This window comes from Mugil cephalus, chromosome 6 (assembly GCF_022458985.1).
Source record: "Mugil cephalus isolate CIBA_MC_2020 chromosome 6, CIBA_Mcephalus_1.1, whole genome shotgun sequence".
Lineage (NCBI taxonomy): Eukaryota > Metazoa > Chordata > Actinopteri > Mugiliformes > Mugilidae > Mugil > Mugil cephalus.
Window position 1 is genome coordinate 18443980 of NC_061775.1, and position 26234 is coordinate 18470213.

The following is a 26234-nucleotide window of genomic DNA, read 5'->3' on the forward strand; positions in this document are numbered from 1 at the left end:
ACATGCTGGCCCAGCGTTGACCTTATTGGATAACCTCTAGTCAAGAGCCAGATGGCACGATGTGAAAAAAGAGATGGTGATGAGCTATGTTTAACACGGCTGAAATGTTGGAAGCATTTTTCTGTATGGTGAATCAAATAGATGGAAATTACACCCAAATAATTACAGTGATGGAAAAACCCCATATGCAGCAAACATGACGTCCATAACAACTGGATAACACAACATTTTAACAAGTAAAAATAACAATAGATCCCTTCATGACAAGTAAAAATAACAATAGACCCCTTCATGGCCTACGTCACTTTGACGTCACGATGTTAGCTGGAGGCAAAACAGAGGGAAGCTTGAGGCGAACACTGTCACTGTCAACCATGAAAATGGCGTCTTGCTGTATTTTTTGGTGCAAAAACCCAAAAAACAAAAACAAGTTTTTTTCACATACCAGCCACTGCCAGTCGTACACAACTTTGGTTTGGCTTTGGCGATTAAAAGAAAAGATTAGAGTGAGACAATCACAATTAAGTTATTCCATATTTAGGGGATTCTTGTTACATGTTAATGCTAGTGCTAACCCCTGCTAGTGCAGGGGTGTCCAGGAAGAAGTTGCATCTACTAAGCTACCCTCCACACACGTACTTCTTGTAATATCTTTGATGGAGTGGCTTCACTTGATAAAGACAGACCAGACTTCGTCCCCTCTGTGTCCTCCTTTGGTTAAAATCGTCCATTCAGTGAGTGAGAATGTAGGGGTAGGTGAATGTTGTTACATTAGTCAGAGTCAATTTTTTAAATAACAATCTGAGAGTGATTGTATCAGTTTATTCTCTAAAATATATGTTTTCCTTGTCCATTCTTGCCTAAACAGTCTCTTGAAATATGCTAACTGCTGTTTACAAGTTAAAGTATTTGAGATCTTTTGCTTCCAGTTAAGCTCCGCCCCTCAAAATAAGATCATGTTGTTTACAAAACCTGAAGGGGTCAATAATATACTGATGATTAACCTCGTAAGTACATTGTCACATTTCATGTAGCAACAAATTAAGTGTCACCACAGCAACCATTGTGGATTTCAAAATGCAATAAAAATTAATTCGTCACGAAAGCCAAACAAACGATTTGCAACGTTACGAACAGGTTCATAAGTGAAAATAAGCAATGGACTCATTTTAGTCAGTAGAAAAGCAATGACACCAGAGAGATGCTGGTGAAAAATGACACAAACTGCCATTAGGGTTTACAAATTACAGTAGGTTACCGGTGTAATTGCACAACCGTAACAGTGCGCCGCATGCATTTCCACCCCATACGGTGAACCATACATTTATGTCAGGGCCGTAATATAAACACCTGACAGGGGGCACGTCCTAATGAGTGAACGTGGAGAGCTGTTACCTGTGAAGCCGTGAATGATTTATAGTCGTCGCTGAGATTGTGACGAGTAAATTTACAGCTGGAGTTTTCATATACTCCAATTTCTTGGTTATCTTGGTTCGTTCTTTGTTCTTTGTCAGTGAAAAAAAATTTTGTTGAAGGAACTTGCCGATCATATCCTAGTGAAATGAATGCTTCATGCCCGTGGCTTTAAAAAAACAACATAAATGCCCTATGTGAACAGACTAGATTCTCTGCTTCTCTATCCCTCTTCTCTGTCTTTGGTAAATACTTGAAAGGGGACCCAGCATAAGTCATGTGTCTCCTCCAATTGATGCGCAGTGATATGCAAAATGGCACCAATCTACTCGGGGGACAAAAAAAAAGGAGACAAAGCAAATGTCAAACTCTGTTCCCCTGAGCTGGGACTCGGGGTGCAGCAGGGGGTGGGTGCTCTCTGTGTCTGTGAGTGTGTCTGTATGCCGGCGAGGGCTTAAGCGGGTGAGCAGATGTGCGCAAACACACATTGGTGCACTTATGCATGTGCGCATGCCTGTTTGTATATGCAATTATCAGCTTCGTCAGACATTACCTTGTCACAACTATCTCCCCTACTCATTGAACCATCCCCGCAAACACACGGCCTCACAAGGCTTGATACTTAATGCATGGGGGGGGGGAGGGGGGAGGGGGAGGCGGGTGTCTGGTGTTACTGTGGGGCCCTAAGCCGGTTAATGACGCCGGGCACCAGAAGCCCCACAGATGGCTAATCTAACCATTGTCTTCTCCACCCCAGCCCCTTCGAGCAAACTCCCATCCCACTGGCCCCCCATGCAGCGTGCTACTGTTTACCCCTATCCCAACTAATTCTAATCCTGTTTAGCAACATTCTCAGAACTTTGAATGGCCTTTCCCCCCTTCCCTTCCCCTCTCCTCTCCTCTCTCCATTCCCTCTCCCCTCTCCTTTTGTCTTTTCAAATGATAAAACGGGACGGGCGGGTGAAGAAAGGTCACGGTTATCCTCACTTCTGTTAAAGGGGAGATAGGGCCACTGGGGAAGTGGGGGAAAGAATGAAAGCACAAGCGAGGGTGGGAAGACCTTGGAATGTTCAGAGGGGTTTTTTTTTTCAAGGCGAGTTCATGCCCCCGCTAATTAACGATTATTCTTCATAGTTCTTGCATTCACTAATATGCGGGGATGATGGATATGGTGCTGACATTCGCAGCCTCCTGATGCTGCTTCCTGGAGCCTCCCTCTCCCTTTCCTCACATCGTCTGTCACTCCAAATTGACTGTGTCAATCTGGGCCCCAGTCTGGCTGACTGATACTCCCAGAATTCCTGTATCTGGAGGGAGGGTTGTCTCTCTCTCTCTCTCTCTCTCTATGTGTGTGTGTGTGTGTGTGTGTGTTTATGAGAAGGGCATATGAAATGATACCACTTTTAAATCTATTGCTCCTAACCACACATGTGCATAATTAGACAGAAAGGCAGACACACAAACACAGGCACACACATACACACACAAAACACTGGCTGTCTGTAACCTCTACCCAAAGCAGGAATGTCACAAAGCAGCCTAGAGAGGATCAGTGGATTGGGCCTGTGTGTTCACGTTGCCCTCTCTGCTAGTCTTTTCACTTTTGTTTTCATACATATCAAAGCATTTTTCAGTTCTTTCGCTCAGCTTGCTAATATGACACACTGCCGTTTATACTGATTTGAATAAGTGGATAAGGGGCACAAAGGCCTACAGAGAACGGGGAATGACTCGAAAGTCTTTCATCGCCCGCTGAAAAGGACATTGTTACTGTCCGACCTCGCCGCACAGTTCCAGAGACGTTTCAGCGGCGCGCAGAGATTACGGGCGACGAAAGAATCCACTTAGCACGTTTTGTTTTGTGTTTCTATCTTTTCTTCTCCTCCTATTTGCTCAGCGGTGGGCATATGAAAAGGAGGAATTATACGCAAATGGGATCGGCGTCTATGTGTTGCACCTAGGTATTGCCGCACCGTGACTTCAAAAGGCTACTGGCGGGCTTTGAAGTGTAGCTTAGAGAGAGACACCTGCCTTTTTTTTTCTCCCCCTCCTTGTTGTAGCAATTGTTCAACACGCTGATACTTAACACCGCGCCAAATGACAAGCTTGGATTCTGCGAACGCTACAATTGAGCCGGGTCACAAAATCTTCCCACATCCAGTGACGAAAAAAAGAGGAAAGATCACAAGGTGCGCCAAATGATACCTTCACCTTGGGGGTGCTGTACCTGCCCATTTGAGTATAGGACAGTGTGGACACACTATGCACTGTATTTTTTGCACATTTCTACCCTTACATAACCCGCGTTCGAGATTTATTATTACAAAGAACCAACACCACCATCTTGCTCTTGTTCGGTTAGGGCAGGCTCTTTCAAATATGCTGGCCTGGATTTGAAAGCATGGAATGAGGCATAACATTATGACTGTTTTCCTAAGTTTGTGTCGGTCTCCCTTGCCATCAAGGAGTGTCGTTGCTATGGGGTAGGGGTGTCAGTATGCAGCAGATGGTCCAGACCTCTGTGCACCAGCTAGAACGGTATAGGTTGAACGGTTGTAAGAATTTCATCCAGTTGTGTCACAATGTAAGCACATGTGAAGATAGGAATGAATGGCAAGTGTTTTCCATGCTGATAAATTGTACTCAGATGAACAATTCCCTAAGCACTACCCAACAGAGAGCAAACATGTTCAAATTGGGAGACTATTTACTACTTGTGATACTACACTTGTCCTGTATAGGCTTTTATTTTATTTATTTTTTGCTGTCTGGAAATGACTGGAAAGCATTTTTACTACGAGGTGGAGCCCGTAGAGTGGGCCTGCCTCGGCTAATCTGAAGTCATAAATGTGACTCCTCAGCCTCGCCTGTTAAGATGAAAATAAAAGGGTATTATATTTCTGACCTCAAGCTAAGAATAACACCTCACTACCCTCATCTGTCTCTCCTCAACTGAAAAATCACAAGGCATTTTTCACATTTCTTCTTCTATCACCTTGCCTCATCTTCTTTTTGCATGGTGCGCGCTTTTATCTGAGTGCGTGTATTTTTAGTATGGGCGGCAGTTGTCTGGGAGAAAACCTCTTTTTCTCAGCATTTTCTTTTTGTAACATATCAATTTAAATTGGCGAGACCTGCGATGGAACCATAAACTACACAAGTCTACCAAAATCAATTTTGAATATATTAGGGAATTGTTAACAGTATGCAAAATGTAATGTAAAGTAATGGCACATTTGTGATGACAGATGGCCTTACAAAGAGTTTTCTACTTTCACATCTTGAAGATGCAAATCATCATTTGCATTCAGTTGCTGCCATGGTCATCTGAAGCATAGAAGTCCCTACTGTAGAGTGTCTATCAAACCTTTTTAGCTGCAAACGAGTTTTACTTTTTCATGTAGAATTTTTATTTTAATTTTATTTTAACTGAATGTTTGGGTATATGATTTAAAAGAGAACCACGCCACGAATACAGGTATGCAGAATGGAGGATAGTAAACCATGTATTAAATCTCCCTACTGAGGCATTCCCCATTTAGTTGAAGCTTTAACTTGCAGCTGCATATTGTTTGACACAAAATGACTTGATAGTTGGATTGGTGACAACAACACCGACATAAGTACTGTCAGTTCCTCATACACATCCTCCACTCTTACCCTCATTTCTGTAACAAAATATTCTAGCCCTGCTTCTTCTCCAGTATTTTTATTTAGACATAATACGTGTTTTATCTCATCTACTGAGTCATTGTTATTTAGTTTTTAGGACATTCTCCTCATTCTGAAATTTCATGAGCTCATTCTGCCAGTACACAGGTATCCCGTCCTAAGACCTGTAAAAGATAATGGCAGCATGAATCAACAATGCTGTTCCCGTGTTGAGCAATAGGACGGCTCCGACACAAAGGAAAGCTCTGTTTCCCCCCCTCTGATGAGCCAGCACAAGCTGCCAGCCCCCTTCACTGAATCATTCGCCTAGTAAATGTCCTTCACCATCAGCTTTTATGCAGCACAGCTCCCTTGCCCAGACTGCAGGCACTGTAAACGGCAAGCAGGGTCAGAGTAATTGAAATCATTAATCGTGTTTTATTCCACTTTGGGGCAAAGTAAGCTTGAATTGAAAAGAGGTAGGTAATGGCTTTGGATAATGTATCAGTCTTTGAGGCAACCGAATGAAACAATATTGGGTTGCATATACTACTGAGTTACAAAGGTGGAATAGTTGTAGATCACGTATTATTATGCTGTCATAGTAAAATCATTGATTTATTTTGTGGAATTAACCTCATACTGTATTGATTTATTGCATTAAATTAAAGCCACACAGGCATAAAATGGCAAAAATATACACCCTCTCACACTGAAATACACAAACTGGATTACAGTCTTGACAAAATTGGTTCCAGACAGAGGTATTTCCTATGCAATTGCCACAGATGGACACCTCAATCAACAACAGAGCTTTCGCTCAGAAATTAAATGGCATAACAAAGCAAAACACAGTGTCTCTAATTCTTTTTTACTATGACGTTTAGTGCTTTATGTGCGCAGTATTGCACCAATCCATTTGCATCTAATCTTGTGTCACTGCTCAGTTTCCACAGCGGTAACTACTATCATATGTGTCCAGACCAGACATGACTTTGGTTCCATAAGGGAGCACAACGGGTTGAAAGGGCACAATATGTCCTGCAACCCCCATGGGAGATGAACAGTATGCTACCCTCTAGCTCCTCACGCACCCAATTTGGCCATGACCTTCTGATGTTCCCCCACTGGTTCAGTCAGCCCACCAATGTTAGCTTGTGTCTGAACTGTCACCACTTGCTCCCTGCTCCAGTTTCAACACTGACGGACACCACTGGACGAGGACTCCTAAATGTGGTGGCCTGCTCTTTCTCACGTGCTTTAGGTTGCTCACCGTGCACAAAACGTTTGTCCTTCAGCCTTTTAGTGTGATACGACATGGATGAAGTTTCAAATACAGGGTATAACCACTGATGTTTTGTCATCGTTTTTTCTTCAGAGCTAATTTAGTCTCATAATGCTGAGGAGAGTGATGCAGCAATGGTCTTTGTTGGCAGGTAGTGACAGTTTTTGGAACTCACCAAAATGACAGTCTGTCTGAGTTACTGTTAATCCTTTCTGGTGATGCTGTCTGCTCATTGTGTCTTTATTTAAACTCATTTATTTAAGCTGAGTCCAAATATTAGTGTGTTTACGGCGTTTCCACTAAATTCCACCGGCCACATTGGCTTAGAGTCATTCCTCTGTTTGGTAGACAGATAAAATAAATAGCGCCACTTTCTTCCTCCTTATATTCGTTGGACCTTAATTTCCTTCATGCAGATGGCTGCTTCTTTTGCATAACCCTCTCGTTTCTATATCGCCTGCTGGTTTTATGGATTGTGGCAAGGGTGTGTCCAGCTATTCCTGTTGCCTTTCCAGTACTAACATCAACAGAGGGGTGTGGCTATCAGCAATTTACAGTAGCTTTTCTATTTAATATGTGTGCTTTAACTTGACTTTAACTTGACTAGCAGCCGGCTTCAGACTTTAAAGAAACCATATAGAAAATACTGCAAGGCTCTAAGCTTGTTAAGGTTATATATTACAATCATGAATTTGACTTTCTAGACGTTAGATTTTAAGCAAAAATATGGTATTAGATATTAACTGGTATATAAAGCATGTGTGAACTGCTTTGTTTCATATTTATAATCAGTATAAATCCATGAGACCAATACCTCACTTCTAACACCAAATTGATTCCGCAGTGGCTGTAAGCTTCATGTTCAATAGCTTGCCTTTTAGCTTGGCTATGTGAGAAGGAAAGGCAAGCCGGTGTCACCGATACCTTGTGGCATGGCTGGCCAGGCAATAAGCACTAACTGGAAAAGGAGTGGCATTGCTTCCCTCCAAATTCAGTAAAAAAAAAAAAAAAAAAAAAAAAAATCATCACTGTAGCTGCTGGACCATCTGCCCTTATCAGGTTAACTTGGGATCTATGTTCCCATCAGTCCAGTACACAAGAATCAAGAACAGAGAAACACGGTGTTCTAGCCTATTCACACTATAAGTACAAAGTAAAGAGGTGCAGAGAGATGTAGAAGATTTATGTCTGAGTAGTAGATAACCTTCAGTATGTGTTTTATTCCAGTGAATCTTATGTCCAGAAAATGACTCAGCAGCGATCACAGCATGTGACACGTTTCTGTTTCAAATCTGTTTCTGGCATCGTCAGATATTAAAAAGCTCAATAATCTGCAACACTAAGTATATGTTTTTTATTTTTTTACAAGATAACAGATGCACAAGGCTAGCGTTACTGCTAAGCAAGCTTAAGCAACAATTCCTCATTAGGGAGGATTACTGTATGTATAACACTGCTGAAGCGCTCGCTGATTTGTTTTCTTTGATTCTGAATTTGCTGGTTAGGAACTGGAGTAATAAAGGTTAAAATCACTTCATACAATGGTGCCGTAAAATAAATGGCCGCATAACTTCACTTCAGCTTGATTAAATCCTACAGATTGATGCTATGTGTTCTTGTGCCAACTCCTCGGTCAGCGAAGCGCTCACTCACCTCAACAACTTTCAGACCGTGCACTAATTAAGTTTAACTTTCATGGATCTTAGGTGAATACAAATGATCTTAACAATGTGTTTTAAAAGGCGTTCAATCTTTCGCAAGGTTACATGTTTTTTTTTTGTTTTTTTTAATGCTTACCACTGATGAATCTCATCAGATTGTAATGAATATCCCACCAAGTAATCCGTAGGGCCTTTCTTCTGAATAGCAATTACCTGACTAAACTCCTTCCAAAAGGTGTGTGAACCCACTTTGTGGTCTGATTGAGAGCTATTTATCACAGTTGACAGTCTGCCCGCTTCTGTGTAGTGCACACATGTAGGCCACACATCCAAGAAAGTTTTCATCCGGTAACAGCAATGCGGGAAATAATACATAAGTGCCTCATAAATACAATACTGTGCTTATGTTAATGGTGACGGTGAAAATATCTTGTTAGGTCTTTGGTCATATACATGTAAAATTGTGAACATATTTGATTGGGTGTAGCAGAAGCTTAAGTCATAAAACCAACTAAACGGGCATAATCAAAGAAAATGTAGGCACCAGTCAGCTTTCACGTTGCATTCAAGAGGTGGGTGGAGGGGATGTACAGTACTGCAGCAGCATGCCCAAGCAACGTGCCTCCCATAGGCTGCACTGAGAGCGTTCACACTTAATTTCCTCAATCACCCATTTGTGTCTGCGGGGGAGAACAAAGGAGGATTGCGTCACTGCAATAAGAAGGAGAGACTGAGGAAAGCAGCGGCACATTGTCGGTATAAAACTGGCGGTACATCGCAGTTTCTCGCGACATCCGAGCGCGATTTTACAAACATGACCTCGGTGCAGGGGGCAGATGGTGACGGGGATTAAAACAAAGGCATCAGACAAGTGACCGGGGTGAAGGTTTGGCGGATCAAGAGGAGTACTGAAAAATGAATGTCCCTTTAAGAGTGCAGCTCTATTGTTGTATTTTTTTTTTTGTCTTATATGCCATAACAAAGACCTATTACCATAACCACCGGTGCTCCGCTATCATCAGATCGATTCGATTCCCCTCCGTTGTTCACAAAGTCCTCTGGGAGACACATAAGTATCTTTGTGTTCAAGGTGAACCGTGTGTGCGGTTGTGCGCAGGAATGCATGTTTGTGCGTGCATATAATGTTTGTACATATACGAGAGAAGTTGATGAACACTAGGTGTATGTGAGTGTGTGTGTGAGAGAGAGAGAGCATGTACAGACTGTTCCCTGGCAGAGGAAACAAAGTCTGGCAATAATCACCAGTCCAGTGCAAGGGTGCATGTCCTGAGGACAAAATCGGCTCAGTTAGTAACTACAGCCACATTATCTCAACTACACATGGCAGCAGCAAGTTAGAGGAGTGAGAGAAAGGAGCTTTTGACCAGAGTTGTCAGCACAAACTAATTCGGAGAGTCTGAACGAGACGGCGTACAGGAAGTCTTTTAACCTCTAAAAGTAGTGCGGCAGTGACATGAAAGTATTGCATTGTGTAATATGGCACTACAGATAATGACTCACTTCATGTGAAAACCTTTCAGGAGGCCAAGTTCATTTAAAATTATAAAATGAGCAAATGTAACACTTACATAAATCATCAAATTTAAGCAAGGTCTGCTTTCATCCCTTCAAAATGAGTATAGTGACAAATATTCTTTGCATATACAGTACACGAGCGTTGACGTCATTCAAACCGTTACCAAATAAGTTTACACAACGGCTAATAAGCCTGTCAGTGCCAGGTAAACCTCTCTGTATTTTGCAGTATACTGTGCTGTATATTATATTTTCTTTGAGTGTATTTTAGGTCAACCGGCAATGATTGTTTGCCAGAGGTGAGGGGGGAAACCAGCCACACTGACAGAGATGGATTGGACCACAGCAACTAAGAGTATGGCGCGGACTTTGTTGTAAAAGTTATGAATGTAACCGAGGTTCTATGAGTTCACTATCTCTGAAGAGCTGGTATCTGACTGAAAATCTGCTTTCAGAGGAAAGATCACAGCCTAAAAAAGAAAGCATGGGCATACACGGAATACCATTGGTGGTGGTGTCCTTGTTGGAGAGCGCTGAAAGAAGAGAGGCTACTACAAGATCGACTATTGGCGCATGTCATCAATGCATTCCTGTAATTACCCTCATTGGTAGAAGGTCTTCGCTTTGTACTTAAGATTGATGTTTTTGTTAATATATGGATGTCTGTTAATATCCATCAATTTATACGTATCTATAAAAGTAAAATACTTTTCTTACTTGTGTGATACTAAATTTATATTTGGGGTCACAGAAGTCACCCATTTTTCTTTTTTTTTTTTACTTTTATTTTATTTTTTTTTAGCTGCAGGCATGGCTTCTTTTCAACACAGTGGGACTGGTGTGCCAAAAGAGATGAGAGCTATTGGACTGCGCCGTGCCTGTGCACGTCTTCCAACTGTCTGCTACGCCTCTTTGGCCTATATGATGGTTTTTATCACATCACACGGGTCCACTGGAGCATGTGTGTGGAGGTAGGAGGGGCGCTTGTGTTGTTGTTGTCAAGCATGTCTAGATTTTTTTTTGTTGATTTTTTTTTTTTTTTTTCTTCTCAAACCTGACGCTAATCCTTTTTTCTGCTCCCGTCAGGCAGGGACGGCGTTCGTATGTCAACACAGCAAAACCGCCTCCTCTGAAGACATGCACACGTCTGCAGCCGTGTATGAAAACTTGAAAGCGAACACGAGCAGGCAGAAGTGTTACCACGCGCATTCCCTGTCGCAGATAGACTAAACACACGCGGTGGTGGCCGCAGTAAGGTAAAAGCTAAAACATCCGTAAGGATAAATAAACACGTAAATAAATCGAGGCCACAAATTGAGATCTGCAAAGATTTAACAGCTTAGAGCAGATAACGCAAAGCGTGATTTGCTGTAAAAGTTACATTAGCTGAAAATCACTGGCTTTGTATTTAAAGCCCGCTCTATAATTGCACGCCAATATACTCAAACAATCGAGTGCTGCCGGATTAAGGAGAGAAGGATTAAGGGTAGAATAGATGAGCTGAACAAACAGGACATCGCCGCTGTTAAAATGCTCCTGCAGCCTTTAAAGTCTGAAAAATTATTCCTCCTCCGTCAACACTTTCGACATAGCACTAGATAGTACTGCTTCGCAAATTAGCACATTCTAATCTCATTACAGAAGCCGAGTTTATGGGCTGCCTTTGATGCGTGGAGCATAGCTTTTATTTCACATTTTCCATGTGTTTAATATGACGGCTCTAACGATCTAGAATGTAATGAGAGGTAATTGCCAGCACTAACTATGCCTCTATCGAAAGCCTTTATTGTTCTTTATTGGACACCATTTACACACTGATAGTGCACTCTGCTAAATTAAGCTTGATGCAAATCTTTGTTAATGAGCGATATGTGTGTTTAGGCCTGTCTCACTTCTACAGCTATTACATACAGCGCTCACTGGTGTACCATGACGGCAGAAAAAAAAAAAAATACCCACTCCCCTTTAAAGCGTTATTGTCTGATTGGGTTATTTAAATGTGTCTAGTTCAACAGGGGGATGGCTCCTCAGTTTACCAGCTGTCCTACATTTTCGCTTGCACAACTGCCCTTCTTGGGAAAGGAGGACAATATTTTACCCGACATGCATCACGATCTGGCCTTTGGGTGACCCCTGTCCGCCATGATGCAAGTGTCTGGCTGCGGGGCGGTGTAGCTGTCATTTTTGGCCAATCGCGATCCCCTAGCCGAGACTGGGGCTGAGACTAAGCCCGGCGACGCGACTAAAACCGCGTCGCTGAGCAGCATACGTAACGGAAAAAAAAATAATAATAATAAATTACACATAATAATATGCCCTGTTTCTTAATCTGTGAAATTGGACAATGTCCCACTTTCCCGCTGCGTTTGTCTCTCTCTCTCTCTTTTTTTTTTTTTTTTTCGCCCTACGACATTGTTTCGCTGCAACTCTGCCTAGCTCATGCTGTTTACAGGTCACCGGCTTTCCGGAGAGGTGAAGCTGAGTCCGTAATGAGTTGACACTCGGTTCTTCATGAAAACACCTCAATGGCTTTCGAGCCCACGCAGCGGGAAGATTGTTAGCACATTACCCAACACCCCCCGTTGTCTCACCTTTGTCCGCCTGCCACCCGACATTAGGCCGCCTCGCGCTGGCCTTGTTGGAGGTCCTTTCGGGAGGTCAAGGAGTGAGACACCTGACGGCGGACGAGAATGAGCGCGGTTTGTGTGCGCGATGAAGAACGTTAATTTGCCCCTTTCGCCGGATTTTCATTGGCCGTTTTGACCCTAAACGAGGACACGTTTGTTACCGCAATTAGTCCCGGTCGAATCATGTGAAAAAGGAAACCAGCCGCCGGAATAGGGTTATGAGGTTTGGGAAAATAGCATCTTGTTCCCCTCTTTCCTCCATCATTCACCTTGTGTTGTCTCTTTTGTCAGTGGTTAGTCTGGGGCAATTATATGTGATGCTTCTGGCTGTGTAATTGGTTTCTCGATGAAACTGTTCAATATTTTGTTTGCAGAAGGCGGCTTTAAGAATCAGCAATCCATCAGCTCCAACAACACCTATGTCACCAACAGGACGAACAAGAAAGGTAGTAATTATTAGTTCTATAAATATTTAATATATTTAAATATTTAACTTAGGGCAGCACACTGATGCGTCACAGCAAGAAGGTCTGGGTTCGAATCCAACTGGGGCCTTTCCGTGTGGAGTTTGCATGTTCTCCCTGTGTCTGTGTGGGGTCTCTCTGGGTATTTCGGGACATGCTTTCTAGGAGACTTGTCCAAGGTACTCCACATCTCATCAGTGACAGCTGGGGTAGACCCCTAGGGGGTCTGTGGATGCACTGCAGGGGCGTCGCAAAATCTTTGGTTAATTCGATATTTTTATATACTTTTTTTTTTTTTTTAATTTTCCCACACAAATTTAAATTTCTTTAAATACATGAAACATATTTTAGTAAAGGGTTAAGGGATAGCTTAATACTGAATGCAAAATGATAATAATAATATATATTTGTAAATAGCACTAGACTGAGTTTAATATAGATCACACATAATAGGTAATTGGTCCCTTCTTAGTTTCTCCATCAGTTTGGGGGTTCTTGGCCTGAAAAACGTTGAAGACCCCTGCTCTAGAGCACAGGACTTCAACAGGAGGTCTGTGACCCACCTGGGGGGTCCATGGCAGTGCTGCAGTGGGGTCGCAAAGTCTTTGGGTGATTAGACATTTTTCATATTTATTTATTTTTTTAATTTTCCCCCCAAAATTTAAATTGGTTTAAATGCACGTTAACACGAATCCAACATACTTTAGTAAAGGGATAAATGGAAACAGAAGACGTTATCTTTATGTCAGCACTTCACTCATTCAGCAATACAGGAACTGTCTCGACAGCGCACCGTTTAACACAGAGTGCCACACCACTAGGCCTTGTCAATCTAAGCTTCCTGTACACCGTAGGCCCCGCCCCTATCGCTGCTGAACCAATCACAAGGCCTATCCAGTCCCCAAGTGAAACACACCCTGCAGAAGCCAGCTGAGGCCAAAATGTTTTGGTGATTGACTGTGCCTTACATTTGGCTTTGTTTAAAGGTAAATACATGTATGTTTATGTCAGTTGAACAGCCACCCTGTTGTTGCACATGTTTGAAATTTGAAGCTGTATTATTTGAACAGCTTAATATTGAATGCATAATGATAATAATAATGTATATTTCTAAATAGCATTAGGGTAAGTTTAATATAGAACACATATAGTAGGTTGGGGTCTCTACTTAATTATTACATCATTTTGGGAGTCCTTGGCCTGAAAAATGTTGATGACCCCTGATCTAGACGACAAGTGGTTACAGAAGATAATAAAGAAAATTGCTTACATTGTTATTTTTCCATATTTACTACTAGCTTACATTAATTTCACTTACAGTGTGTCAAAAACATTAGTGAAAATTAAATATAAGTTGTCTTTCTGTTTCTGTACAGTAGAATGTTCTGAAAAATTACAAAATACATCCTATTTTTTATCTTATGGACAAACAAACAAGAGTGAATATTCTAGGAAGAACACAAATAATATTTCATTACTGCCAAGCTCGTACGCTGATGCATTGTATCCTGCGCAGTAGTTTGCAATAAGGGGAGATAAGCTGGCAGAAGCTGGCAATGTGCTCTTTTCAACTCCTCTTTTTTTTTTTTTTTTTTTTTTTTAAACGCAGCCCTCTCTCAAACTTCCCCAACCATGCCAGGGCTGTTTTTCCCTCCATAAATCAAGGACAGTGGGGAGGACGAGGTGTGATTGCTTTCACACCCAGGAAGTAATCACACCGGACCTGCCACAGCTCTGATTAAGACTGATAAATATCGACGAGCAGTTAATGAGATGTCAGGCAGGAACAAGGCCCTTCCCTTCATGCCTACCGATGACATCAATGGAGAGGGGAAAACGACCTCGACTTGGCAATGTCATCGCCGTCTTTCATGAGCCCGAAGCACGCGTTCATAAATATTTCCAGTTTGGTGTGCAAGATTAATCGATGATGCAAACAAATAGGGACCGGCAGATGTTTGTTTGGATATTATTATTGTTCATAATTACATCGGAGAATGATTATCGCTGATAATTTCCGTTCAACGCTTTTTTTTTTCATTTAATAGTTTGAAACAGACAAACAGACTCCTCCTGCAGGTAGGCCAGTGTCTGCTATTGTTTCCTTTGCAGCTCGTACAAGTCGTCTCCCATGACTGAGCTTATTCTTTCTCTCGAGTTTTATGATTAAAATCAATAAAATGTGTGGTGCCTTTTAAACACACTGCATTGAATTAACCTCCCACAAAGGCATGCAAATACACCAAGACGTCTGCTGAACTATGTTGAGGACACAAAGTCAGCAGGTGGCTAGGAGTGAGTTTATCATTTCATCCGGCCTCATGCATAACTGTGCGTGGCAGTGCGGTTTTGTCTCCAAGCCATGTGATTTATGTGCCATTGTGCTGCTATAACGCTCTGTTTACAGTAAATTAAGACTCCATCTTGATAACTGCAGCCGGGGAGACATCTTATCTCCCTGCTGCGGCATTTTGATGTGCTTGTTCAGTGGCCTTGCTGCACCTGAAGGCTGCCATACCTCTCACACATGACAGATTTCCCACCGATTGTCCGGCTTTGACCGTGAACTCCAGGTCACCCCACGGTCCCCGGGCACAGTCCCCGCTGAATATTGTTTCTCTGGCAGACGCACTCGACCCATCAGACAGAAAGACCATGCAGCTGCACCCAAACACTAAACAATAGGATGCTTGTTCTGGGGCAGAAAAGGCCGGGTCCCCCTTTTTTTTTTTTTTTGGAGAAAGGGGCGATGTGAGCGGGTGGTCAAATATTTCGGGGGTTTTGCAATAGGATAATCCTTTTTGATGTTTTTTTTTGAATGCATATTTCATGAACATTTGATGAACTGTAAAACTCCCAAGATAGACATTGCATTTACATGGTATAGCTGTTAAAGATTTATCAATTTATGTTGAAAATGCCCTATTTGTTTATTTGTCAGGCACTTTATTTCTTTTTAGTCATGAAATCAGCTTTAAAAGAATGCACATATCAAGAATTAGTTTGACTTGTTTGTTATAAAAAGTTAAATCGTGTTTGAAGCACTTGTTGGAAAGATGCTGTGTGCATTGGTTTTGCAGAGTGGTTTATAGAGAAGAGGAATCAAAAAATAAACAGGACTGTATGTGAAGAGAGTCTGGACTGAATTTTGAACTGAACTATAAACCGACCTGAGATCAGCTTGAACTATAACTCAACTATAAACCGACCTGAAATCAACCTGAACAACAAACCCATCTGAGATCCGGTGCAATTAGTTCTGTAATGACAAGTATCGAGCTAACACAACAGCAACAACAGTGTTATTGTGTTAAAAAAAAAAAAAGAGCATTGGGTGACTCCAATCTGCTTAATGGTTTAGTAGTGTTCTGTGACTTTATTATTTCAATTCATAAGAAATTTAAGTCAAGGACACAAGCAAAGGTGCAGACACACACATGCACAGAGGCATACACATATTTCTTTGTCGGAAATGTTTGCCAATTAGCAAGTTGTGGGGCTCGAGTGGTAATTAGGCTTTCCAGTCGGCTGGTGTCTGTGTACAGCTTAGTTGAGACAGGTCTGAAGCTAAACGCCTCGCTATTTGTCCAGCAATTATGTCAGGTCCCCATGTCACAGTACAGACGTGACCAATTAGCTGTGCCAAGCTCAAGTGAAAGAGAGGGATTATGGTGCAGAGGATGAAAAAAGTAGACAGAGAGCGGGTGTGCGGGTGTTAGTGGGGAGCTCATAAAAGAGAAGGGGGGGGGGCATGGGATGGTCTGTAGGGACTAACAGGGAATAAAAAGAGACAGTCTGGGTTTGAAAATGAGGGGAAGGAGTGTGTAAGGAGGTTGTAAGGAAGCGGATTTCTTCTTTTTTTTCTCTATTCTTGTGTTATCGTGTTTTTCATTGATCTTCCTCCTGACCGACATGTGACTAAGACATGTTAATGCGTAGCAATATTTATGCTAATGCAGCCTCACTGACCTAGCAGGGATAAGAATTTAATCTTTATTGACGTCTTAATAATTCTCCCTTGCATTATATGACATATTTTGATGAAACCGGCCTGCAGACAATCAATATCTCCCAGCCCGGAGTAATGTGACACTATGTCAATAGCCGTAGGAAAGTATACAGTGCTCCAGTTCATCTTGGCACAGGTCCACATTTCCTTCAAACTGACAGATTATACTACGCATCGAGCTGTGAAGGAGCACCAGCTATCTAGCCCAGTCAAAATGAACTCAGAATCTATGAAACACTTCCCACTCTGTCAGGATTCATACAGTAAACTCGCCTAATTATATTTCTTCACATGGGGTTTTTAAGGAATAGAAGTTGGCAACAAATAACAAGAAGGAAGAAAAATTATGAAATAGTGCTGGATCTGCAAGAAGTATGCCGTACAAAGGTTGTTGTAAAAGTGCTAAAATGTATTCTGCCTGCTGGAACGCAACAACAAACCCACATAATCTTCGGCTGAAATTTCTAGCACAGGAGCATTTTGAAAGTATCTGCTCTGTACCCAGACAGAAGGACTGATCCAAGACTCTGCATTTAATTGGACAGGGTGAAGGAAGAAGAGGGGAGCCAGGGGACAAGAGCCAGGGCCAGATGAGGTAGAATCTATGATCTGAGCATCTTTTTTTTTTTTTTTTTTATCTCTCTCTTTCTCTTTCTGCTGGAAAACAAGACCGCTGGCTCGGCGCCTGCAGAGATGACATGAGCTCATATTAATTAGTGAGCTTGAAAGACAATATGGGGAGCTTTTAGTGTTGCAAGTTACTGACACAGATCTCACGCGGACTGCAACATCTTTTTGGGTTGATTGTGATGATGTGTCTTGCAAATTTGTAAGACGGCGAGAGCAAATAAAGCCTGCTGTGATGGCACGTTTTGAAAAGTGATATCGGCATTATACAGTCATTGCTACTTTTGGTATTTACGACTTCATTAAGATTAGATTGATTCTGGGTAACTTCACCCAAGGATCATTATTCACTCATTTGCGGCCTGTGGCTATAGAGATGAAAGACAGGCAAAAGATTTTTATTTTTTTTATGAACGGGCTCAGGCTTTTCCATGAAGAGGCCATACTGTGTCTTAACCCGTTTGAAATACAAAAGAGCAAATCAGAGAGTTTTGGATGAAAAATTAACAATCAGTACATTTACATGCACGTGAAAAAATGAATTATATTGACACACCCAGATAACGCGATTGGAATATGTATGTATACGCCTTAATCTGACTTTAACTGGACAATGGTGTGCGCATGCTCCACAACTAGCTGCGCTAGCGTGTGACCCCGGACCAAAAACATCCAAGAAAGTCAGTCGCAGACGAAGAATACAAGATTAAAAAAGCTATACTATTATCCATCTCATTGTTGTTTGAAATGCCGTTTTGCCGCTTGAACGACTTTTGTTTATTATATGATATATTAGGTCAACCAGTGTCAGAACCAGATCTATTAGCTCTACCAGATCTGCTCGCCTTGAGTATCCGGCGCTTCCAGATGATGTCACGACATAGGGGATGTTGACATCGCGTCTTATAATTGGTTGGGCAACAGCAAGAAGTGGAAACGGAGTTAGCAGTTAGCGGTTGTTATTGAGGCAGAACAACTTATTGGTTTTGTTTTGTCCAAACCCCTTGTCTAACCGCGAACCGATCTCGCAGTCTGAGCCGAATAGAGCTAAACGTAGCTGGAAAAACAGGCCGGGCATTTAGTTGACGTCATTTAGAAGCGGAATGGAGCTGAACATGCACTCCAAACATTTGTTTAGGTCATCTGGAAGCGCCCGATACTTAGGGCGAGCAGATCTGGTACCTACACCAGAAAAGGGACTGTATTAACCCGCTGACAAGACACTTATCGCCACCTAGTGCGGAGGAGGATATGTTCATGTAAACTAGGACAAGGGCCGCTCGGTTAAGCTGTGCATGTAAATGTTATCCGAGCAGAGGCTTCGGTGCTACTTTATCCAATAAGAAATGTTGCTGTGATAACTGCAGAAAAACTCCCCGAAGAGTGATGATTATAGGAGCATGAGACGGCCATAAATGATAAGTGCCGAGATTGAACATGTTTGTCTTGGGCAATTACTTTGACTGCGGAACATGTGCGTAATCGTGAATTGGCATGAGGAGAAGAACAATCTGCTTCCAAGTCGGATGAATTGTTCACTCAAAGCACGACACAAAGACTCAGTCGGGAGATCGGGTCACATTTCTTAAATAATTTAATTGCAAAAAGGGTCTTTTAAAAATATTTCTACAAGAATGCATCATCATTTTTAGTAATTTGTAGTGTATGTCTGCACCATTAAATACATCTCAATGCTTTTTCAAAGAGGAATTAACAATTGCATTTCTCAGTCCTTTATCCACCCCGTTGTCCCCCCCGTTTCACCAAACATGTACAGTACTCTCTGGAACATGTCATTTACTTTGATGGAGAGGGATTCTGAAAGTGACTGAAAGACGTGTGTGTGCAGTTGGCTTGTTAGAAGACAGAAGACAGTACTATATTTATTTAAAACAGACAGCTGAGGAAAGGAAAGCCGGAGAGTTGCTAGGGTTTTTTTTTTCTTTTTCTTTTTTTTTTTTTTTGCAGAGGGTGAGTTATCTGCGACGGTCTGCGGAGAATGTGAAACAGGGAGAGAAGGGTGTGAGGGATGTTAGGATAGTCTGAATCCTGTTGGCACACTAAGAGATAACCACAACCGACAAAACTGCAGGTTTTGGCAGATCAAAACCGTTTCTGTATAAAACGCATGAATTCTTCTCTTTCGTACGAACACACGCAGAAGCAGTCCATCTTAATTTTCGTGTAGTCAGATGGATGAACGAAAAAACACGAGAGAGCGACTTTTCTCTCTCTCTGCGAACATTTAATATGAAACACTCCCACAGCCGTGTGAAAAGTCCACTTAAAGATTAATTGTTTGCAGTTGAAGTGGTGGCGGTTTAATCTTTTAAATATGTGCAACGCTGCCGCTTGAGCTCATCACTCACGGCCTGGTTGACTTCGGCGAATGCGGCTCCCGACCACGGAGCGCCATGTGCACCTCATCAATAGTTCATGCGAGCTCTGAATTGCCATTTTTCACGAGGAGGCATGTGTGTCATCTGATTGTGTTTAGCTCCTCCATCCGCTCCTTATTTTTAAAGCCCTTTAGTTCACCGTTCTTGTTTGGTGCAAGTCTGCAGCAGTGAGGCTTATTAAACGGCCGAGCTGAGGGGAGGAAGAAGGAGTAAAAAATTATTTTCCTGGAGCCAAAGTGAGACTCAGACTACATTAAGTCTGCTCTTTTGTCACGTCTTAGGGCTTACTCCACAACTCACCCCTGTTCCAATCAAAATCGCGGTTTATTTTGGAGAGGAGCTAAATAATTTTGGAGAAATATATCAAGAAAAGTCATCTGGCAATCTAACAGACTCCCCGCGTTGAGGCGTCACTGAAATATAACAGATTTTGTGTTACAACTGTTATAAGTTAGTAAGCCCTTGATAGAGTGTACTAGCAGTAGTGAAAATGGCTGTTTTTGGAATAAGATGAAACTTTAAGGAATGAGGAACACGTTACTGCTTTTGCATAAAGTCCTCCGTGACTCCTGGAGGAACTCAAGAGAGGCTGACAACCTGGCGAGGCGCGCTACGCGGCCACCGACATCCTGTTATCGTCACACGCGTAAGTAATAACGTTCACATGTTGCATTGATCTGCTCCAACCCAAACAATATGGAGACTGTCTGAAAGATCACACCAGTGATGCAGTCCCGTTCCTTAATGCGCCACCTTCAAACAGCCGTCTGAGAGAGGAGGCAAATAGCCCCGCGATGCAGCTGCTATCAGTTAAGACGAGGGAGGGGATAGGGGTTGGTTCGCAGATTTTGGCTGTCTGGCGATACCGTACTGTACTAATCATGCAGCAGCCTGCACCGAGACAGGATGATTGCAGGCCAGACAGGAAATGAAAAGAGATAATGATAGGTCAGCCTGCCCCTGTATCGGTGCTTGGTGCATGATCATACCCTCGCAATGCCTGATTGGCTGCTGCATTAATCGACCAAACAGGAAGAGACCATTAGGTTTCCCTTCTGACAGCTCTGGATATTCTGATGAGTAGCTTTGCAGGGAGGCAAACCGAGGGCCGTGTGGCGGAGCTCCGTCTCTGGGGCGGCTGAAGCGACTGGTAGGTGGGGCGGCAGGTTCGACACGAAATTATCTCTGCGCCATCCACCTAATAAACTCTTAACAATCCTGCACAACAAAGGCAGGATTACATCTGAGTGGTTTATAGGAGTTGACAATAATGTGCCTGGAAGACCATTAGTAACAGCTCGGCGCTTCACAAACTCGACGGTGGATCGGGGAAGTGTAACATCTAGCTCCGACGGAACACGCACAAAACACAAATTAACACTCAGGCGACGACCCGCGCGGAGGAAACGTCATGCCAGCGGCCTAACCACGGGCGGCGTTCATCTCCTTCACCCTTCGTCCGCTCCCCCCACTCCCGTCCGAATCAAGCATCATCTCACAAAAACACTTCCATTTTGTCAAAAACACCATTTTTTTTTTCTTTTGTTATTTATCTTATTTTTTGTTACAAAACATGTACAGGCTGTTTAGAACAACAACAAAAATACAATATCCAATTTTATATGCAATTTCTTTTGTTTAATAATCATCAATTCATTAGTTGTATCCTCTTGGAGTTTCTCTTCCTTCTGATTGTTCAAAGTCCACTGTCCAAAAGAAGAAGAAAAAAAAAATAATGAAAAGGCCTAAATTACATCCGGTTGTTGGTGGGGGCTTCGGGGTGTGTGGGTTGAAGGGCGAGGCACAAATAAATACAGAGGGCAGGATGTCAAGAAATTAAAACAAGGATTTTTGATTATTCTAAATAGTTAAGTAGAAATGTCGGTGTCCATCATGGTTTCTCCCACTTTCTGCAAGATAAATATATATATATTTATATATATAATTCTATATATATATAAATATATATATATGCATATGTCCAAAGTTCATTTTTTGGGTTCAATAAAAAATATTTTTTTAACAGTTGTCCACAGAATATAGCGTAGTTGTTTGAGATATATTTGCTCCTTATCACAGTTCACTTCATGCGTTAATTCTCCATGGTGGCAAATAGCGGAAGCTGTATTGTACAGTATACTCGTGTGCAACTCGACACTCTCACACATCCAGGCTCACTTAATCGCACATACACGCTCATACAAAAAAGGAAAGGAAAAAAAAAATGCACACAAAAGGCCATGGGGTCTTTCTGTAAGTGTCGCCACAGCAGTCCTCGTCTCCCCGTAATCACATGAAGTGTCCAGCGCATGGTTGCGGGGGAGAGGGAGGGTTGAGGGTCGGGGGTTGGGGGATGGGGGTTGCGGGGGGTTACTTCAGGTTGGCCGGCCATTTTGGAAAAACCACAAATCTCTCAAAAGAGTGTAAGAATGCCAAAAAAAAAAAAAATGTAGCGTGGACAAATAAAAAAAATATATAATAATAATAATAATAATAAAAAGAAAACGTCTAAAAACACAGTTGATGAGCAGGTGTTCCTGATCTGTGGAACTATCCTGAGACACTTCAGGTCAGGGGGAGGAGGTTGTCTGGTGACCTCCTGGGAGCGGGGCAGCCGAAACAAGTGTCCAAAAACGTGGCTGCCTTCCTCTAACCTCTCCGACCTCTGTCATCCTCTTGAACTTTGACCGGAGCCCATCGTGGTTCCTCCTCGTCCTCCGCCGCCGCCGCCTCACCCTTCTTCGCCAAGTGCCCTTTTAGATAACACACCTTCAATATGAAGATGGAGAACAACACACGTGCACAATAAAAGCAACTTCTGTCAAGGGAAAGAACTGTCCTCTCTCTCCTGTAGTCTCAAACACATCTTTTTTTGTTTTCTCTTTTTGTTTTTTTTTTCCTTTAGGCGTGTGAAAGCTTGTTAACTTTTTTTCGATACCGGCGTGTTCATTCTTCTTTTCTACGGATTACATCCAGAAGAGCTGGACCGAGGGGGAGGAGGTGGGTGGGGGGGGGTTGGGTGGGGGTCAAACGGAGGGGAGTCAGAGCGTGACATTTCAGTTACTGGACCGAGGCCGACCTCGCTGAAGAGACGCATGCATGCGAACATCAACCCACTCCAGAGCTGGTGAGAGGCACGCATCGGGTAGACGGGGGTTCTCCTCTTTCAAAAAAAAACACACAAATTCTGTTTGGATGGATAAAGAAACAATGACAACTTACATAAAAAAAAAAAAAAAGCTGGAGCAGGAAATGTAAGTGGTAATGAAATAAAGAAAAAAAAATATTCAGAGGCACTGCAAGCCAGTTTCATAGTGTCTAATTGGCAGAGATGGGTCAGGCAGCTAGGGTTTTCCAGTGGCCCTCTCTGGCACAGTTTCTCCCCCCCCCCTTTCTTTTTTTCCAGTCTGGCTGTCCTTCAAATGCATCTGTCCGCGCGTCCCCGTCGCTCACACCTGGACAGGAAGTGTTTGGTTCATCTGTAGTCTCATGTCCTGAATGCTACCGAGAATCTTCTTCTGATGGCCCGCCAACGTGACCCCTATCCGCAGCAGGTCCCTGGGGAGTGACAAGAAAGAAGAGAATAAGAATAGGTGGCACGGTAAAGAAAACAATAAAGCACAAAGAAAATAAATTAATTTAAAAAAAGCAGGCGAGCATCTCTTGTCTCGAGTTGCGGATTTCGCCTTTCACGTGCAAGTGTGCGCGCATATCAGGTGGGAACGGGGACAGGCGTCACCTTGGCGATCACCCATAAAGTGGCTTCCTGGGAGTGAGTTAACAAAGCGGGGACGCTCATCCAGCTATAGCGAGTGTTAGTTTTAATACGGCATACTTCTGTTACCCAGCAGGTGGGCAAGAGACCGGCAGTCAAAAGGCCATAATAATAGTTAATGATTAAAGGGCGAACTTGGCTACTGTTTGACAGATGGCAGACTTTCCAGAGCTCACCCGAGCCTGTCACTTAGCTCGAAAAACAGGGAAGCAAAAAAAAATATTTCACAGATTACTCAGTTAGTAGCTTGTCATTCATGCTTAGAAGTGGTGTCAGTAAATCAGCTTTAAGTTGCTCGCTGTTGAAAATCATTCTTCGGTGCTTAAAAATAACCGCTAAAAGCAAAAGAAAAAAAAACTACAGCAAAGACTGGATGGAAAGTATAAATTAGGCTTTCGGCCAAAAGGGCTCGCGTCAAACGGAAACTGTTGACACACAGTCGACATTACTTCAGTCTTTAAAAGCGGCCTGGGAGAGCACACCTGCTTCGGCCGCCATTAGCCAGACGCCATAATCTAATCGGCGTGGCCATGTTAGTTTAACACTGTAATATCACAAGAGCCGCTCTTTTCCGCCCGCTTGTTTGATTTCCCCAGCCGATAGCCGCGGAGGGAGCGGACGTCGTCTGGGGCGGCGATTAGCTGAAAGCTGGGGCCCTGCCACTGTCTGCGTCCTCTCCCTTCGCTCGCGCACACAAACAGTGCATAATCTAATATTACCCGCAGACACCATGCGCGCTGTCTCGAGGACTTTGCGGCTCCGTCCGTTTTGAGAACACGTCCGCCATATCTGCATGTCTGTCCTCTCCAAAACCAAATCTGGGTTTATCCACGCAACTTTGCACGAGTAAATAGTGTATTTTTGTTCTCTTTTTATTCATATTTCGCCATCCCAATCAGAACAGCGACGGAGGATGAAATGATAATAAATGGGCACCATTAGAGGAATTACTGGCCATTAAGGGCAACAGAGAGCCACAGTACGCCACACCTGTCAGCCTAGCCAAATTGAAACAAATTACCCCCACCTCCATTGCCTATTATGCCGCTAATGAGAATGATTTATGTATCATTATCATCCTAATTCATTTATTTGATCATCATTGGCCTCTAATTTCCACGACTTCCATTTCATCATTTCCTGTTTGTAAACACGGCGAAAGCCTGGTGAGTCAGATGAAACCAGCGACGGGAGCTATGCTAACGAATGCTGCCGTATCGTGAAATTGGTTTACTGTTGATTCTGTTGATCTGACTGCTTGGCCTCGGGAAGCAGGTGACTGCCGGATCCTGCGCGTTCTACAGCAAACATATCCTCATTGGCCAATTACACACCAAATTATAGGAAAAAAGAGATTTTGTGTTTTCTCATTTTGTCTTTTTTTTTTTAAGTTTCTTTACTCTCTACGCTGGGATAAACATTGGAAAACGTTAAAAAGGTACAATACGGGATGTCTTGAAGGCACACTTTATCCTCGCAGCACAACAAATGCATTTTCACTGGATTGTCAGCTTAATGTACCAATGTGGCTTTTTAGTGCTTTGCGCCTGTTATTCGTTTCATATCTGAGTCTACTCAAAGCCCACTTTCCCACATCTTATCTTGTTTAATTTAGCCACAAGACTATTTTTTATTCCCTCAAGGTCAATGTGTGTGAGTGCTAATTTGACTCTCAAACTCAGCCCAGTCAATCACTTTAGGCCTGATTAGCTCCACTCACTCTGCTGTCATCTGGGCCACCAGGTCAAAGGAAGCGAATCCGGCATTGACGAAGTTGTCACGGTAGCGGCTCATCTTGATGGCATCCAGCCAGTCCCCCACAGTGGTGAAAGTGGTATAGTCTGGCACACAGCGGTCAAGCAATGGCTGGGAAACCCTGAATTAGGGGTAGGGGGGAGAGAGAGAGGGAAACACAGAGAAGAGAGAGAGGGTTAAGGTCGTCACTCTAGCGCCTCTACCGGCCAACCTCGCACCCCCGGACACCTCCTGCTGACCACCACCTCTCCATCTCTCTGCGTCTCTTCCCCTTTCCTCCCCCTCTCCTCTCCTCCGTGTGTAAGGAGCTGTGTGCGGGGAGTGTGTTGGATGTAAAGGTTGGGCGGGGTTGGCGGTTTTGTCACCGGGGGGAGAGACTGGATGGAGGCTTGGATGGTGGATGCTGGCACTGCAGCTGATGACGACTACCCACATTCACATTCAAGGATTAAACAGATCCAGTATAATAAACTAAAGTCATACACTACTTCTGGATGTGCCTGCGAGCCAGCCTGAAGTTTCACAATCCACAAATCATTTTTGGTTCTGGTTTTAATAGGCTGTAGGAATATCCGATTGGGTTCGGAGGTATTTTTCCATAATGGAATCCAAATGGTGGGTTACCAGACTCACATTCTGGTAAAAGTTCATCACGGATTTTCTATCACGGACCCAAAAATCTGGACGGCTCCCTGCTCGTAGGCCGGTTATGGTTCTTCTCGTTTCAAAGGGCGCTGAATTGGGGCCGACGACACTGAAAATGTTTTTGATTAAATCTTCGGGGTTGTACTAAGTTGCACTTTTAAAAATTTGATCTGGGAAGATTAGATTCTCTGCAGTGTTGCCGGCCTGTCCAAATCAAATTTGGGCTGTCTGCAATGAATAGCTTAGTTGTTCCATTTACTACAAGTGCTGCTGGAGCCTTGATCTTTCTACTATTACTTTTTTTCTCCGCCATGCACCTCGGTAACAAGCGAAGTCAGGCCAGAAACGTAATTGTTTTCTAGAGCATGCTGTATGAATAGCTTAACC

General features: G+C 43.0%; 1 protein-coding gene across 9 annotated transcripts in view; it reads right to left on the reverse strand.

The window, feature by feature from the left end:
- Positions 1-18849: 18849 nt before the first annotated feature.
- The window catches only part of LOC125008962 (ephrin type-B receptor 3-like), a 57404-nt gene continuing 50019 nt past the window's right edge, over positions 18850-26234 (reverse strand). For 7 of the 9 annotated variants that reach the window (XM_047586383.1, XM_047586382.1, XM_047586388.1 and 4 more), the window contains exons 15-16: positions 25168-25323; positions 18850-23230 (exon numbers count right to left, since the gene is read on the reverse strand). In XM_047586383.1, coding sequence (XP_047442339.1) covers positions 23122-23230; positions 25168-25323 — 265 coding nt within the window. In that variant the 3' untranslated portion in view covers positions 18850-23121. The remainder of the gene's footprint in view (positions 23231-25167; positions 25324-26234) is intronic. The other 2 variants (XM_047586390.1, XM_047586391.1) reach the window with 1 other exon arrangement.